General features: G+C 32.4%; 1 protein-coding gene across 1 annotated transcript; it reads right to left on the bottom strand.

Annotated features, from left to right (window-relative positions):
* LOC109716079 lies at window positions 8,680-10,758 on the bottom strand. The gene is made up of 3 exons (XM_020241381.1): window positions 10,362-10,758; window positions 9,233-9,282; window positions 8,680-8,993 (listed from the first exon to the last, which is right to left on the bottom strand). The coding sequence occupies exons 1-3, from the start codon at window positions 10,429-10,431 to the stop codon at window positions 8,856-8,858; spliced, it is 258 nt and encodes an 85-aa protein (XP_020096970.1). The 5' UTR covers window positions 10,432-10,758; the 3' UTR covers window positions 8,680-8,855.

The following is an 18,196-nucleotide window of genomic DNA, read 5'->3' as shown; positions in this document are numbered from 1 at the left end:
TCCAGAATATTTTAAAAGCGGCCCCTCAACTTTTACTTTTTATTAGTTACTACTTAATAGTCCTCGATTTTTAATTTTTAATTTTTAATTTCCAATATTCTAATTAGTTGAGTGAAATTTTTTTATTAAATTCTATTTTCTATATATAAATATCAAATATATTTCATAAAATCACTCAAATTAAAATATTAAAAGTTAGTAAATGGATAACCTCTGTACTATTCTTGTACCATGAATTAAATTTATTTATTATTTTTATATATATTAAAATTTACTCGAGATTAATTAAAAGATTAATTTTTATTAAATAGCTATTTTATTGAGTTTTTAGATAAAAATTATACTTTCTTCTGCTTTTTTTTTTATATAATTGTTCAATCTGAATTTTTCTAATTTTACTGTTTGTTTTGCAGCATATGAATGTCGTAAAAAACGGATGTATGAAAGATGGATTAATATTTTATTATTTTATTCTTTTTTTTGTAATTGATTATGGCGTGAGTGAGATTAAGTCAATTACGTTATCTTTAAAAAGTTTTAGATTCGACCGAAAGTAAAGCTATGTGGATGAAACAACAAAAATCATGATTTATAGCCAAAAAAATTATTATGCCCCTCTTTACTTTTCGTGAAACATTCGTATTCGTTGTTGTTCCCCCTTCATAACTTAGAAAATATTTCGAATTGTGTCCGGTATCTTTTCGATTTGTTAAATTACGCACTTACTTGCTTTTATGTCACGCTAAAATAAGTTTATTTTTCTTACCAATTCAAAATTTTAAATCATAGCTAGATATAACGTATTTGCTCTGGCAGTATCAAAACTAGCTCTAGCAGAACCAATTACCACATAGTAGTCTTGTTCAATAAACTTATTCGGCAATGATAATTATCATTGGCTTTTAGAATAAGAGGCGCCAAAGCAATTTTAACTATTAGCGGAATAAAAATATTTAAATTATTATTAAATACAATAGTAATAATATCAAAATATGTTTTGGTAATTCTTTGTAACAGCTATTGACGATAGTTTTCTGTGTATTTTTATTATAAAAAGCGGGAAAATTTAAAATGAGATGTATTCAAAAAAAGTATATAAATATATGAACATGTATATAAAGTTTTGGCAAAGAGAGGCATCAAATTAATGGGCCACATGTTTATTCTTCCATAGCTGACCCATCATTTTCTTACAATTTAAGCATTAATAATAACAAAAGCAACCAAAGCTAACACCATTTACTTGGTTCTTCATGTACACACGCATCTGGAGATGCAGTTGCAGCATTAATTAAATGTTGGCACAAAGCATCATCATCATCATCATCATCAATGTTCCTGCAACTTGCACGAATCTCAAAGATTCAGATTCTGGATGGAGACCCCTTCTTATTATTATTATTATTATTATTATCCACTATTATTATATGTTACTTAGTTTCTTCCTGGTTTAGATGTTGTTTAATCAGTGTATCATTTTATTTAGGCTAAATTAAAGAAAATCTTTTTATAAATATTCGTTTGTTTTTTCACCTTTTCTTTTTAGCTTTCAAAAACCTACATTTTGCCCTCGTAAGATTTCAGAAATATTTTCGGAGGATACGATGTTAATGGAGAGGGCAAAATGATCAAATTACCCTTATTTTTTCTATAAAAAAAAATAATAACTTTTAAATATATTTCTGGCATTTTGAAGCGCATTTTCGATATAAAATACAAAAAATGGACGGAATAGTGATGAAATTCTGATAAAGGGGGATTAAATGCAACAACTTAAAATTTTAAGGGGGCAAAATATAGGTTTTTGAAAGTCTTGAAGTAAAAATAAAAAAATAGATATTTACAGAAAGATTTTTTTGTAATTTAGCCTTATATTTATGTACATACATGCTTTTATCGATCCAGCGTAGGTTGCTAGTTTCGGTATGATCAGAGCTGTCGACTTCACCTCCCACACGCAGTGTCGGAGTCGGTATACACGAAAAGAGGTTCCGCCAATTCGTCATACTCAGAGCTTTGTCCAACCAAACATGCCCTTAGACGAAGTCGCAAATGCTACGCGGGATTGTCGGCCCAATTATTGCCCAGGCCCATGGGCCTCTTTTTGTTGGGCCAGGTATTGGACATTACCTAGCTTAAGATTTAAATTTAAACCCCTTATTAATATTGAGCTCAAATTCCACCCATTAAGCCACATTGTCATAAAATAGCTTCGATTATTTCATGCTAAAAATATTATTGACATTAATAAGATAATATTCAATAGTCATGGACGTAGACCTAGCTCATCATTAATATGTGATTGCAAATGGAATGAACATATTATAATTTCTTTTTATTCTTCTGTTTGTAAATTATGCTTTAAATGGTTTATAATTTTTTTGCAAATTAATATTATGTAGCTTTGCTCTTGTTCTAATTTATATTTCTACAGTGCTTCTTCTTCTTGTTGTTTTTTTTGTGTGCGTGGTTGTTTTAACAATTTCTAAGAGAATTCATATTGCTAGAGAGAGAGAGAGAGAGAGAGAGAGAGAGAGAGAGAGAGAGAGAGAGAGAGAGTACGCCTCTTACGCTTTCGAAAGTATAGAGATTTTCGCACTTGTAAGTTGTTTTCAGTGATAGGACATCTGATTCGATGATCAGCTCCGTTAGACATGATCTACGTTATTAGAATTATTTAAAAATCAAATGTCATAATTTTTTAATTACATTTGTCTAGTAAATGAGTAGTCTCAAAATAAACGGCCGAAAATATTTTAGTTAAGATTTGCCCTTATATATATATTTCATGAAAAGACCTTTGGAATGACTTTAACTTCAAGCTTTCATTTTTCAAAAAAAAATGTTTAGTATCTCAATTTAAGTGAGTTAATATTTTGAAATGAGAAATATTATTATTATTATTATTTTGCTCTACACTTCCTTTTTTCTCTTTTTCACTTTCAACTAACAAATCTCCTCGCCTTTTGAATTTCCACAGTATTGCGAAAAATAAACATAAATTATCACCGAATTCTTACTCCGACAATATGGGTCGACTAGAAATAAGAAATTATATACAAGTTTACTGCAAATAACAATTTTTTTTTCAACCGACTGTCCTTAAAGCAAGTGACAAAGAACTTGATGGTTGGTATCTGAGACTCAAGTTCGAATCCTAGTTAATTCACATTTCCAGCTAAATTTATTTCTAAATGAAATAAACGAAGCGGATAGCGTACTACCTATCTCTCTCAAAAAAAGCGAAGTTCATACAGCATGCACATTGCCCCTTACTAGTTTAAAGCTAGCAAGAGTTATATATGTTAGTTTACAGGAGCTAGCCCTTTGGCTTTAAGATACATGTTTTTAAACCCCTTTAATAAAAAGGAAAAGGTAGATGGATATAAACAACTTATACAGTTGTAGATGGATTCTTTATTCTCACCATTGTCGTGTCATTTTGTGTTTGGTTCTTGTTCTGTCTATAATGGATAACTATTGAGTAGCACTACTCGCCACTACCTTGTCTAATTTTTGTCATTATACATCATTTTTTCAATGTTTTAACTATAGAGCCAATTATAATGTTGGTGGTTACATGTATATATTCTAATTTCTTATCTATTTGAAATTATCCTTTAATGTATACTCTTAAGAATTACTAACACATTGTTTTTTTTTTTTTTTTTTGACGGAGAGAAGGTGCACGCTACTTGCTTTAGTTCTAGGCAAATGATTTTGCTACAAAGGGTGAGGAGGTTGGGCTCAAGAAGTGACAAAGTATAAGAAAGATGGAATTCTAAAATATTGAAGAAATGTAATTAAGTTAAAAGAGCCACAAGTTCGAACAAATAACGGCTCCACGTCTACAACATCGCGTCCACTTTCCGTACTAATACGAGTGTGCCTAGAGGTAGATGCAAAGTAAGGTTGCGAAAGAATTATTTTTCGCGACACGTCCACCCAGGAGTCGCCATAGTATCTGAGGTCGAGTGGTCGGCGTACACACATTAGTTATGGTTTATTTTGTTTTAACTTTTAATTTTTAGAGAAGAGGCTTGTCTTTTGTAGTAGGAATTATCTTCTTTCAGGTCCCAATTAGATGGAGATTGTTTATTTATGTGTTTTCCTAGAACAGTGATTAAGGGCTTTTGAAGGTGTTGAATTACTTTATAGGTTCATAGATGTTGGATAATGAGAAAAAATAGAGTAAATATAGAAGAGGGTTATGTTCATTGAGCTGCGAAAGCTTAGCGTTATAATGATTACTATGTATCTTACTATTATATACATAGTCTTCGATCTTCGATTCGATCTATCCTCAGTGGTTCCTTGATTCCTTGCGAAAATATATGATAATTTGATTTTACATATAAGAGTACATTCGTTGACGATACATACATTTCCATACAATCATTTAATTGGAATATCTCGCTCCGACCCGGCTAAATTTTCTAGTGTATACAAGTGGAGTTGGTTAATAAGGTATTTTAATTTTTGCTAGTTATATGTTTCTAAGCATGTGGCACTGGGGGCAGTGTTTAGCATACTTAATTAGTCATATTGCAATAGTCATTTAATAAGATATTTATCCTTTGTCAAACTTTTGCTTTATGGTATATATTATGTAAAACTAAGAAAAACCCAACACATTATATCTCAACCTAAAAATTCCACAATGAGAAAGCTGCTTTACCCTCTCTTTACTTGTTTGTTTGTAGTTAATGTAGTGAAATTTATTTTTACAATGCTAGGAAAGTGCTTGTCAATTTATTCAAATCTGCACCACAAAATGTTTCTTTGTGCTTCAACGAGCAAGTCATTCTCTTCTCTCTCTTCTTCTCTCTCTCTTATCTTCTTCTCTCAATTTTGATCTTGAAGGAGAGAGAATTATTTGTGACAAGAATTGCTTTGTTATAGTTTGATCATGGGGCTAAGAGATCTACTAATACTCTTTGTTCTCGTTCACCCGTGTCGATCCTCTCGACTTCATTTGCAGCAGTGGTATTGTTAATCAGGTACCATGGTTTCTGTTTCAAAAGATGATTGTTACTTTGGGCTCATTTGATTTTGGGAAAAAAATGAAGAAGGTTATGAACTTTTAATTCTTTGGTTAAATCAGAATATTATTTTGTCAAAGAACAGTTAATGCAACATGAATTTGTTGATGTTTAATTTTTAACGTTAAATATCTATATGTGATAATGTTTCAACTTTATCAATATTTTTAAACATGATTCATAACAAAAGGAGATAAATTATTGACTTTTACAGATAATAGAAATAGCATCACATTTGTTAATCTTAAGTCTATAGTTATTATATAGAAGTTTGCGTTATTAGGTTTATATTTTGGATTGGCAATCTTAACAGATTAGTCTCAAAAAGCTTCTAGCAATTAACTGTATCATTAAAGGAACGCCATAAAAATTTCAAATATAACAGTAGACTTTTTTAACTTTTGAATATATATATATAATATATTAAAATATATATATATATTATATATATAAATAATATATTATATATTATGAGTCCATATATAATGAACTAATCCAATATAATACTATTATGAAGTTAAAAATGTTAGGAAAATGAAAAAATTAAGATAAAAAAATGCTTATAAAACTAAATATATACTAACCTTTTTTGGATGAATATAACTTTAAAAATATTTAATTTTACAACTGATCTTCACTACTTAGTACATGTGTACTTTAGCTTAATTGTGATTTTCTAAATTTCAAATTTATGAATGCAACATCATATTATCTATTATGAGATTTAATAGATGATAAATATTTATACAATTTACTAACTATATATTCAACAGAAAGTAGTAATTTTTTTAATTTGATATCCAAGAGATAACATAATCACTTAAATCAAATTGAAAGGTTAGATTCTAAAATTATTTTTAAGATTAATAATCGAATCAATGATTATGATGTCAAGTAAGTTTATTTACATATTTTACTAATATTAAAGTAAGCATCATTTCAATTTAATTGACTGTAATGTTTGTATTCTATTATGGTGAAGAGAATTATATTTTGTATGCCGAAAGAGGAGCAATAGGAGATTTTATAGAGAAAATAGAGTGAAATGAACAAAGTATTGTATTTAATTTATATCTTAATTTTTTGCTTTTATGTTCCAATTTAATATAATACTTATGATGATGACAAATATAAGTTTTTAAAAAGTTTAAGTGTGTATACAATTAGAGAACTGAAGAATCTCTTTATGAATGTTCTTTTGATATTAATTAAGAGAACAATTACTTCATTATTTTTTTTCCTTTTTTATTTTTCTATTCAAAAATTTATTTAAAATGTGTCAAGAAAATTACAGAACGCCGTGTATGAAGATGAATTGTTTGTTCGACGCCGAGATTCTAAAGTTCAAACAAATGATTATGGAAGCCTATGACCCCGGCAACAAACGCTCGCTCGAACGGCTCGCGGCGCGACGTCGGCGAATCCCCGGCTCAACCGTGCTCCACCTCCACCAAGCTTAGAGAGAGAGAGAAAGAAGAAAGCACAAAAGCCTTCTCTCTCTTCCTCTGTTCGGTTTCCAACTGATATAGAGAGAGAGGGAAGGAATCGTTACAAACGAGGTAGAAAAATTACGGATTTAGCCCTTACCAACTCCCTTGTACCGGTACATGGATTGCTGTACCGGTACAAGGCCAAACCCGAGAGCAACTGAGTTCTGTCGCACGCTCTGTACCGGTACAAATGGACCCTTGTACCGGTACAGCAAGCGACTTTCCATGATGGTTGTACCGGTACAGCACTAACCTTGTACCGGTACAACAGAGTAAAAATCCTGCAATTTCGCAGATTTTCACACAGAATGCTGCCCTCGCATCGCACGGAGTCCGCTTCGCGTCTATTTGACGCCAACGCGACTCGGGCTTGTCTCGACACTCTCCAAAGCTGTCGACAAGTCCCCACTGACAGAAATCGGGGTCTCACAGTCTTGAAGTAAAAATTAAAAAAGGAACATTCACATAGAGATTTTTTATAATTTAGCTTTCTATTTATATACGTACATGCCTTTGTCAATCCAGCATAGGTTGCTAGTTTCGGTATGATCAGAGCTGTCGACTTCACCTCCCACACGCACAGTGTCGTAGTCGGTATACACGAAAAGAGGTTCCGCCAATTCATCATGCTTAGAGCTTTGTCCAACCAAACATGCCCTTAGACGAAGTCGCAACTACGCGGGATTGTCGGCCCAATTATTGCCCAGGCCCATGGGCCTCTTTTTGTTGGGCCAGGTTTTGGACATTACCTAGCTTAAGATTTAAATTTAAACCCCTTATTAATATTGAGCTCAAACTCGACCCATTAAGCCACATTGTCATAAAATAGCTTCGACTATTTCATGCTAAAAATATTATTGGCATTAATAAGATATTCAATAATCATGGACATAGACCTAGCTCATTAATATGTGATTGCAAATGGAATGAACATATTATAATTTCTTTTTATTCTTCTGTTTGTAAATTATGCTTTAAATGGTTTATAATTTTTTTGCAAATTAATATTATGTAGCTTTGCTCTTGTTCTAATTTATATTTCTACAGTGCTTCTTCTTCTTGTTGTTTTTTTTGTGTGCGCGGTTGTTTTAACAATTTCTAAGGGAATTCATATTGCTAGAGAGAGAGAGAGAGAGAGAGAGAGAAAGAGAGAGAGAGAGAATATGTCTCCTACGCTTTCAAAAGTATAGAGGTCTCCGTACTTGTAAGTTGTTTTCAGTGATAGAACATCTGATTCGATGATTAGCTCCGTTAGACATGATCTACGTTATTAGAATTATTTAAAAATCAAATGTCATAATTTTTTAATTATATTTGTCTAGTGAATGAGTAGTCTCAAAATAAACGGCCGAAAATATTTTAGTTAAGATTTGCCCTGATATATATACTTCATGAAAAGACCTTTGGAATGACTTTAACTCCAAGCATTCATTTTTCAAAAAAAAAAAAAAGCTTAACATCTCAATTTAAGGGAGTTAATATTTTTTTTTGAGAAAAAGGTAGCACGCTACCCGTTTCATTCAATTAGACAATGAGCATTCATTTTTCAAAAAAAAAAAAGAAGCTTAGTATCTCAATTTAAGGGAGTTAATATTTTTTTTTGAGAAAAAGGTAGCACGCTACCCGTTTCATTCAATTAGACGATGAACTAAGCTACATGGGTGAGACAGCAGGGCCTCGAGAAGGGCGAATAAGCGAAATATTTTATTTTGAAATGAGAAATAATATTTTGAAATGAGAAATATTATTTTTTTCATTTTTTTTGCTCTACACTTCCTTTTTTATCTTTTTCACTCTCAACTAACAAATCTCCTCGCTTTTTGAATTTCCACAGTTTTACGAAAAATTAACATAAATTGTCATCGAATTCTCACTCCGACAATATGGGTCGACTAGAAATAAGAAATTATACACAACTTTACTACAAATAACAACTTCTTTTTCTTTTTCAAAAAACAAAAAGTTTAGATCATTCACCTGTTCCACACAAAAAATTATTGTTTTTTTTTGTTCATTAAGAAAAATTTACATGTTGTAAGACCATTCACTATGTTTAGAACTCAAGCGCTCTAAATTTTCTTAGGTATTTATTGTCACATTAAATTGGAAAACAATTTAATTAATACTACATATATTATAGAAAGAGATGATAAAGTGCATGCAATTTAATTTACTCACAAGTACACATCAGTCACAAAACATATATATTGCATATGTATACAACAACATTCCTACATTTTTCGCATACTGATGCTCGATGGAACTATATATAATTCACTTCATTATTCCATAACATATGGTACTAAATATAACAACATTTAATTTAATTCGGTATAAGCTTAAACGGAGGCTTCTCAAGACTTGGAGAAGGGTCATAGCTTCCATAATCATTTGTTTGAACTTTCAGAATTCTCGCGCGAACAACAACTTCATCTTCATACGACGGCGTTTTCGTAATTTCCTGTGACACATTTGAAATCAATTTGTGTAATTAGAAAAAAAAAAAGAGAAGAAAATAATGAAAATTTTTCTCTAATAATGATCATAAAGAAGCATGTTCATAATAGAGATCTCAGATTCTCTAATGATAAACTTCAACTTTTTTTTAAAAAAATCTAGTATTTTGTTACACATATGTAATAGGGTATAAGTTTGGAATATAAAAGCAAAAAATGAAGTATGAGAATTAAATAGCAATACTTTTGTTTCCACTTTCACTGCATATTTCTCTAAAAATCTCCTTTGCCCTCCTGCATACAAAGAGAAATCTCTTCACACGTACATGATAAGAAACAAACATACACAATTTAAATTGAGAAGATGCTTCTTTATTATTTTTAGGTAAAAATGTATAAACTTACATAAACTATAGATCATTTTGATTCGATTATCTAACCTTTAGAAATTTAATTTTCAGTATCTAACCTTTCAATTTTTTGATTTAAGTGATATGATGGCTCTTTGGATACAAATTTAAAATAATTGCCTACTCTATTGAATTTATAGTTACGTAAATTGCATAAAATATACTAATTAAATTCATAAAGATAAATGATGCATTCAAAATTTGAAATTAGAAAATCACTAATTAACTTAAATCACACGAAGTAGAAGATCAGGTGGTAAAATTAAAATTTTTAAAGGTTAGGTAGTCGGATCCAAAAGTGTGATAGTTGAGATAAGTTTTATATATTTTTAGCTAATTTTTATTTTCATAACATTTTTAACTTCTCATAATAGTATGATATTCAATTAGTTTCATTTATATGGACTCTCTCTCTCTCTCTCTCTCTCTATATATATATATATATTCTCAAAGAGTGCAAAAAAGTTCTATATGTATATGGTAACATTTTTTGGCTTCCTTTTAATGATAAGTTAATTTGGCGTAGAAGCCTTTTTGAGGATACAGTTAGAAGAGCAATCCAAAATATAAACTAATAACCAAACTTCTATATCCAAAATATAAACTAATAACCAAACTCCTATATATATATATATATATTACTTGAGAGAGAACTAAATTTGATGCTATTCTTGAATTATCTGTAAAAGTCAAAATTTTATCTCCTTTTTGTTGTATAATGCTATGTTTAAATATTGATAAAGTTTTGAAACTTTATCACATATAGAATTAAGTTAAAAATTTAACCAAACAAAAATTAGTTTGCAGTTACTTTCTTTTGACAAAAATGATTCTGATTTGAACCAAAGAACTTGAGATGTTCATAACCTCTTCATTTTTTTTTCCCAAGAATCAAATGAGGCCAAAGTAACAAGTCATCTTTTGAAACAGAACCATGGGTACCTTTGAATTAACAATACTCACCTGCAAATGAAGTCGAGAGGATCGACGCGGTGACGAGAACAAAGAGTATTGTAGATCTCTTAGGCCCCATGATCAAACCTTATGAACAGAAGCAATTCTTGTCACAAAATAATTCTCTCTCCTTCAAGATCATAAATTGAGAGAGAGAGAGAGAGAGAGAGAGAGAGAGAGAGAGAGAGAGAGAGAGAGAGAGAGAGGGAGAGAAGAGAATGGAGCTTTGCTTAGTTGTAAGCACAAAGAAACTATTTGTGGGTTGGAGGGATTTTTGAGATAGAATTGGACAAGCACTTCCTTAGCATGTGACAAATAAGTATCTCACTAGCTATTTAACTACATAACAAATTCAAGGGTAAAAGGAGAGGGTTAGCACTTTCTTTGTGGAATTTTTAGGGTGTGAGATCATAAGTGTTGGTGGGTTTGCTTTAGTTTAATATATATATACCCCATAAAGAAAAGGTGTTGACAAAGTATGTAAACTTATCTTATTAATAGTGACTATTGCTCTTTATGACTTGAATTAAGTATGCTAAACACTGCCACAGTGCCACATGCTTTAGTATTAACATATTAGCTAGCAAAAATATAAGATTACTCTTAACCACTTCCACTTGTTGATCACAGAATAATTTAGGCGGGTCGGCAGCGAGAAAATTCTCAATTTAAATGATTGTATGGGAAATGTATGTATCTGTCAACGTATGTATTTATGTATGTAAAATTTCAAATAAATATATAGTTTTGGTCAAGGAATCAAGGGTACCACTGAGGAGTATGATCGATGATCGAAGACTATATATGTATATTAATTAGTAATGATGATATTAATCTATTATAAGCTAAGCTTTTTCGCATGCTTCAATGATCATAACCCTTCTTTAATATTTTACTCTATTTCTTTTCTCATTATTCTCAAGCTTCTTAGTGACCTATATAAGTAATTCAACCACCTTCAGATAAGCCCTTAATTTGCTTTCAAGGCAAAACACATAAATAGAATATCTCCATCAATTGGGACCTGAAAGAATGAGAATTACTACTACAAAAGACAAAGCCCTACTTCTCTAAGAAATTAACAAAAACTAAAAATTAAATCATAACAATGTGTTAGTAATAGCGCCTGACACTCTGAAGCCTCAGATACTAGTGGCGGCCCTGTGGTGGACGTTGTGGCGCGAGAGAAATAACGTCATTTTTTGAAACCTTACCTTGAATGCTACCTCTATGGCACATCGTATTAGTGTACTGGCAAAGGAGTGGACCGATTTTTGTAGACGTGGGTGAGGCCGTTTATTTGTTTGACTTTGTGCTCTTTTTAATTAGCTTTTTTTAGATATTTTTAGAGTTCCTCTTTCTTTACTTTTGTCACTCTTTGAGGCCCTACCTGCCTCACCCTTTGTAGGCAAATTCTTTTGCCTAATGAATGAAGCAAGTAGCGTGCTACCTTTCTCTCAAAAAAAAAAAAAAAAAAAAAATGTGTTAGTAATTCTTTAAGAGTACTACATTAAAGGGAACTAAGTTTCAAATAGGAGGAAGAATATAAAATATATACGTGTAACCAACCAACATTTATATGTGGGCTCTATAGTGTTTAAAACTATTGAAAAATGGAATGTATAATGATCAAAAATTAGACATAGGGTTAGTGGACGGGTAGTGCTAGCTCCAAATTAGTTATCCTTTAGTAGACAAGGACAAGGAACCAAACACACCATCATGAGAGGACAATGGTGGAGAATAAAGAGATCCACTACAAGCTGTATAATGTTGTTTAGTGCTCATTACCCTTTTCCTTTTTTATGAGAGAGTGGGGTTCTAATTAAACATGGTTTACTTTAAAGCAAAGGGGCTAGCTCCTGTAAACTAATCATATATAACTCTTGCTTTAAACTAGTAGAGGTCATGTGCCATGCATGTATGAGACTTCGCTTTTTTTTTTTGAGAGAAATGTAGCATGCTATCCGCTTCGTTTATTTCATTTAGAAATAAACTTAGCTGGAAATGTGAATTAACTAGGATTCGAACTTGGGTCTCGGGTACCAACCACCAAGTCTTTTGCCACTTGCTCTAGGAACGGTCGGTACGAGACTTCGCTTGTTGCAAGAGAGATAGGTGTGCTTGGTTTTGTACATGTTTAGGAATTTAGAACCAGCTGTTGTTCCAATATATTATGGAGCGAATATATACCTGATTGATAGGGTACACCAATATATGAACTCTTCTTGGTGAAGCTGAGGTTCATGCCTGCAGATTATATACCTTTTTCTTTTTTTTTTTGAGAGAGATAGGTAGCACGCTACCCCGCTTCGTTTATTTCATTTAAAAATAAATTTAGCTGGAAATGTGAATCAACTAGGATTCGAACTTGGGTCTCGGATACCAACCACCAAGCCCTTTGCCACTTGCTCTAGGGATGGTCAGTATGCTTGATTATATACTAGCTACAGAATATACAATATTGAAATATTAATCTCCGCCAACTTGAGTGTTTTTTTTTTTTTGAGTGAGAGATAGATCTGCTTTGTTCAATTTTTTAGAAATAAACTTAATTAGAAAGGTGAAACAACTAAGCTTCGAATTTGGAATTACCTCGAGTACCAATCATCAAATCTTTAGCCAACTATGCTAGGTATTGTTGGTTCTCTGACAAATTAAGATTTTGAAGTATATTAGTGATATCATAGTTAAGTAGAGCTTTGCAAAGTACAAAATAGCGCGCTCTCTCTCTCTCTTCATGATTTTCTTCCTGTTGAAGTTTATTATTTAATTTATGATTTAAAACTTTAATTTGAAGCATGGGCCTCTTGAGTGGCAAAATACCTAAAGGCCTTTATTTGGAATTGTTAAGCGCTCAAAATACTATTCTAAAATTTAATCCTAAATGGAATACAGAAGAGAAATAAAACCTTCGTATATATTCCACCATCTATTAGTCTCTTGCTTAGGAGACTATTAAAGAGTTTGTGCTATTCATAGATATGCATGCATATGCTCGTGCCCGAGTTGAATAGGACCAGGCCAGGCAATATGAGGTCTTGGCCAACTGGTTTGGGCTCACCTATATTTAACCTTTTACTACTTTTTTCTTTTTCTTTTTTTTTTTTCCCTTAATCTCATTATTATTCATGCTAACCATGTTATTGAAGACCCCAGCTAGCTGCTGGAGACTCTTTCGACAATGAATCAATATTACTCCTTTTGATATTAGCTTTAATTGTTGTAACGTCCTAATAGTACCACATCGGATGGGATACTGATTTCGATCAGTTTATATGAGGCCTATATGCTAGTAATAATAATCGGGCTTAAATATTTTGAGCTGGTGGCTTGGGCCCAAGGAGTTATTGTTGCTAGCAGGTCGGATCGTTACATTTGGTATCGGAGCGGAATACCAGCTGGAAATGTGAGAGCAGAGTGCTACATCCTAGTCTGTCTGTTATCTAGTTTGGACCCGAGTAGGACGTCAGGGTCTAAACAGGGGGAGTTTGTAACGCCCCAATAGTCCCACATCGGATGGATGAGGCCTACATGCTAGTTATAATAACTGGGCTTAAGCATTTTGAGCCGGTGGTAACGAGTCATTGTTGCTAGCGGGTCGGGTCGACGTTACATTTAAAGAAATTTAACATATATATTAAAATTCTTGTAGTTGAGGATATATAAGAGTATAATAACTCTATATTCTTTAAATATTTTACATCAAGTTCTCTATTATTAAGAATAACTTATAAGTATGAAGGTCTCCGTATGCATAAAAAGTACTCTACATGCTATCTATTTATATTGAGTAATGCTAGAGTGGAGATAAGTTTGCTCTTAGATGACAGATCTAGCGTTGTGAGATTATCATCCCTTTGGGGTCATGAACTTCAATTGATGACTCCATTCAATCCACAAAATGGTAAGCTTTAGGGTGTCTATTAATGTTTTCATGTGCGATTAAACATTTTTATTTGTTTAGTTGATCTGTATATGTTCTAATAGTTACCAACATGCCAATAAAGTTAATTTTTGAGTGATTCCTATGCATATTATTTAAAGAACAAAAAAGTTATAAAAAAAAAAAAAAAAAAAACGTCATAAAGATGCAACAAGTACCTTTGTGATCAAAACAAGTATATTCCTCGTGTCTCAAATAATGAACAAGATACCGAGTACATATACTCAAATTGCAATTTGTTCATAAATTTCTCAAGGAACCAGAAAATTAATTTTTGTTATATAAATTTATCTTTGCTTTTTGGTTCTGCTATATGCAGTAAAATCACATCTTCTATTTACTGAAATTCAATTATATATAATTACCTTTGCTCTTGGTTTCCACTGTTCATACTACTCATTTCACTCTTTCATTTTCTCTTTTTTTTTCCTCTTTTTTTTTTTCTTTTTTTTTCTTTTCTGAAGGTTGCTTCTTAAGTTTTTCATATTAAGAAGTAATAAACCAAATTCTCATCAATATAATTTACCTATTATTTCACATTCGGAGGTTGGGTGTTAAAAGTGCCGCCCAAAGCAGCTAGGACGTGGCAAGAGAGGAATTCTACTATATGGCAGTCATACGGCATCATCTATTAACAATCAATCATATATCTCTTTTTGAATAAAAAAATACGACAAAAATGCGTTTCTGGGACGGATGAAACCGAGGAGAGCAATTTGATCGACTAGTGCACACCGCATAGGATCTATGACTGCCGCATTATAGACTTTTTCATGGCAAGATTATGGGTACTATTTGTAACTGTGTCATGCCAAAATGGCCTGAGCTTAATGGATCATGTTGGGCCGATCACTCTCTAAGACTGGTGGCCCAGCAAGGGGTCCGGGCCTCGGCTCGAGTCACACCACAGCATCGAGGGCCAAACTAGGGCCGGGCCATGGCCATGTGAGAGCTCCTTTAACTCTTTTAGACCCAGGCCTAAGGGAGGCTCACATTAGGTGGTCCTATGAAGGGCTTTTTGGGCAAATGGACCCCTAGAAAAATTTTATTTTAAAAATAGTCCCAACTAATTTATAATTGTAAAAATGGCCCTACCTCTACCACGCAAACGCCACGCGGGTGGGCTGGCCGCCTGGTTGGCAAGTTGAACACGATAAACCATTCACCGTGTTCAAACACGGTTAATGGTTCACCGTGTTTTTTTTTTGTTATTCCCGCCGCTTGATGTAAACCCTAAACGTATTGTACAACATCTTTTTCAGGGCAGAATAACTAACTGAATACGTTGAACTATTTACCGTGTTCAACTTGCCAGACCCGACCGCCACCCAGCCCGCTCGCGTGGCGCCTGCAAGGGTAGGGCTATTTTGTAATTATAAATTTATCGGGACTATCTTTAAAATAAATTTTTTTTCAGGGCCAATTGCAAAAAAAACCCTTAAACATAAAATGCAACCGAGGCTACAATAATATATATGGCCCAAATTGTACACCTAGCTAGGGTGGTACTATAAAAATTTCGTATAGTACTTCACACATGTCTAAGTACCCCATCAAACATTATATTAAAGCCCATAAAGAAAAAAATTAAATGAAGCAGCTTTTGCCTCTGTCCATGTTCCAAAACTTTTGCATTCTAATACTTTTTTTTTTTTTTAAAGTAAACTAATATGTGCATCAATGTAGCACTAGTCTTTACTCTAGGCCTCAGATATATAACTAGATTTATAGGACAAGAAGGAATTAAACTACTTATTATTATTATTATTACCAATGTAAAAAATATAAGTTAATTTGTGAGTAATTTGGATATATATAATGGTGTTGGACAAAAATCCAGGTGAAATTTGACCACCTTCTCCTTGGATATATGGTTCACTTCTTGTATTTTATATGTATTTGTGCACAGCACTGAGTGGGATCTGGGACTACACCATTTATTACTGCAGTAGGTGCAAGTAGGAGCAGTGTTTTTGTGGTCCAATTCCTCATGGCTAGTGATAAAATTAATTAAGGGCAAATATTTCTCAGATCTTTTAAAAAAAATTAAATTAAATTAAATTTGCAAGTTGGGGATTAGATATACTAGTAGTTAGTCCCCCAATGAGGCATTTACTGATATATTAATGCATCAGAAATTATTCAGCAAAGAACACAGCAACTATACCCATTTATAGATAATAAATAAATTAACAACATGGAAATTAACTAATTAATTAAGGAGGCATCTACAATCAAGAGTACTGTTAATGTTTGACATTTTCATAGCATTATTTTGCAGCAAAGGACACCTTAATCAGAGGGACCATTCCAAAATAAACAGATTTATGTACTTTTGAGTACTGTTACTGATTCTTCTTTAAAATTTTTTTAAAAAACTACTTATGTACACGAAAATTTTACGACACGCTTACGATATATGTTTCACAAACGAATTAATTTGTGCAGAACAAACATTTGTACCTGAAGCATTACTCTTTATGTGATTTTACCAACTTTGATCTAGTTAGATTAATTAGTATAGTATTAAGTGACATATATAGAAGACCAAAGTGCCTAAGCTGTTTTAGGTCAAGTCCAACATGTTAAATAGCTTTTTAATTTTTTTTAGGAGAGAAAGAAACAGCTTAAGTCCAACTGAGTCAAATAGCTTTTCTTTTTTTTTTTTTTTTTTTTTTTTTTTTTTTTTCTGAGAAAGAGGTAGCGTGCTACCCGCTTCATTCATAAGATAGATGAATGAGGCTACATGGGTGAGGCAGCGGACAGCCTCAGGTAACGCGAACGAAAAAAGAAAAATAAAAAAAAAACCATCAGACTTAGTGTTGTTTTACAAAGAAAATTGTCCCCACAGGTTCTTTAACTGCTTGATCTTGAAGACTGCTAGAAGAGGGTTCGGTTGGATCTTTCTAAAGATCATACTGTTTCTGATCTCCCAGCTGACACATGCACCAACAAGCTATTAGTCTAGTCAATCTATTGCAATAAGACACGAAGTTTGTATTCAATCCTACCCGGCACCCGCTTTGTTATTTTAGTATCTGAAAATATATTTAACTAATAATGTGAATCACTAAGTTTTAAATTTGAAAGAGTGAGGCTACTATGCTATCGGAAGCACGGAGCCTTCCGTGCTTCCAGCTCGTTTTCGATATTGCGACTTTCGAATCGTCGATCAGCTCCGTTAAACTTGATCTAGAGAATTTGAAGTACCTAGAAAATAAATTTTATGATTTTACGATATTATTTGCCTAGTGAACGAAGGGGCTCAAAATCAACGGCTGAAAATAAAAATCTTACAAAATGTAATAATATAACATTAAAATTTTAAATCAAAGATATTGATCGTGTTTTATATAGTACAAAGAATTTTCTATCAAAATTTCGCGTGATTTGGATATTTCTACACCGTTAAACTTGCAAACGGCTCACTACGACCGTTGAAATTTGTTGATTTTAAGCTCATTCGATTACTAGGCAAATGATATCGAAAAATAATAAAATTTATTTTCTAGGTATTTCAAATACTCTAGATCAAGTTTAACGGAGCCGATCGACGATTCGAAAGTCGCAACATCAAAAACGAGCTGGAAGCACGGAAGGCTCCGTGCTTCCGATAGCATAGTAGCCTAACTCAATTTGAAATATCAATTACTAACCGTCGAGTTCTTTACCATTAGTGGACATTCAAAAACTTAGCTTTTGCACTTTCCCAACATTTATTTTTTTTATTGTGTGTATAGAGAGGGGGTTTGCATGAACTATATTTATTACATAGAGAGAGAGATAAATTACACTTGCATGGCTCTCTTAATTAAGAACCCAAATATGCACCACACTTCATGGTCTTCACCCTTAATTTGGCTCCCCCATAGTAAAACTCTTCTAATAATACAAACAC

This window comes from Ananas comosus, linkage group 10, assembly GCF_001540865.1.
Source record: "Ananas comosus cultivar F153 linkage group 10, ASM154086v1, whole genome shotgun sequence".
NCBI lineage: Eukaryota > Viridiplantae > Streptophyta > Magnoliopsida > Poales > Bromeliaceae > Ananas > Ananas comosus.
This window is presented reverse-complemented; position numbering and strand designations above follow the sequence as displayed.

Bases quoted from the DNA above. Each gene is read 5' to 3' on its own strand.
- LOC109716079 (XM_020241381.1), bottom strand. From the start codon at position 10,431: ATGGGGCCTAAGAGATCTACAATACTCTTTGTTCTCGTCACCGCGTCG. The intron at 9,283-10,361 runs GTGAGTATTGTT...CTTTGTATGCAG, and splicing joins CCTCTCGACTTCATTTGCAG to GAGGGCAAAGGAGATTTTTA. The intron at 8,994-9,232 runs GTATTGCTATTT...AATGTGTCACAG, and splicing joins CAGTGAAAGTGGAAACAAAA to GAAATTACGAAAACGCCGTC.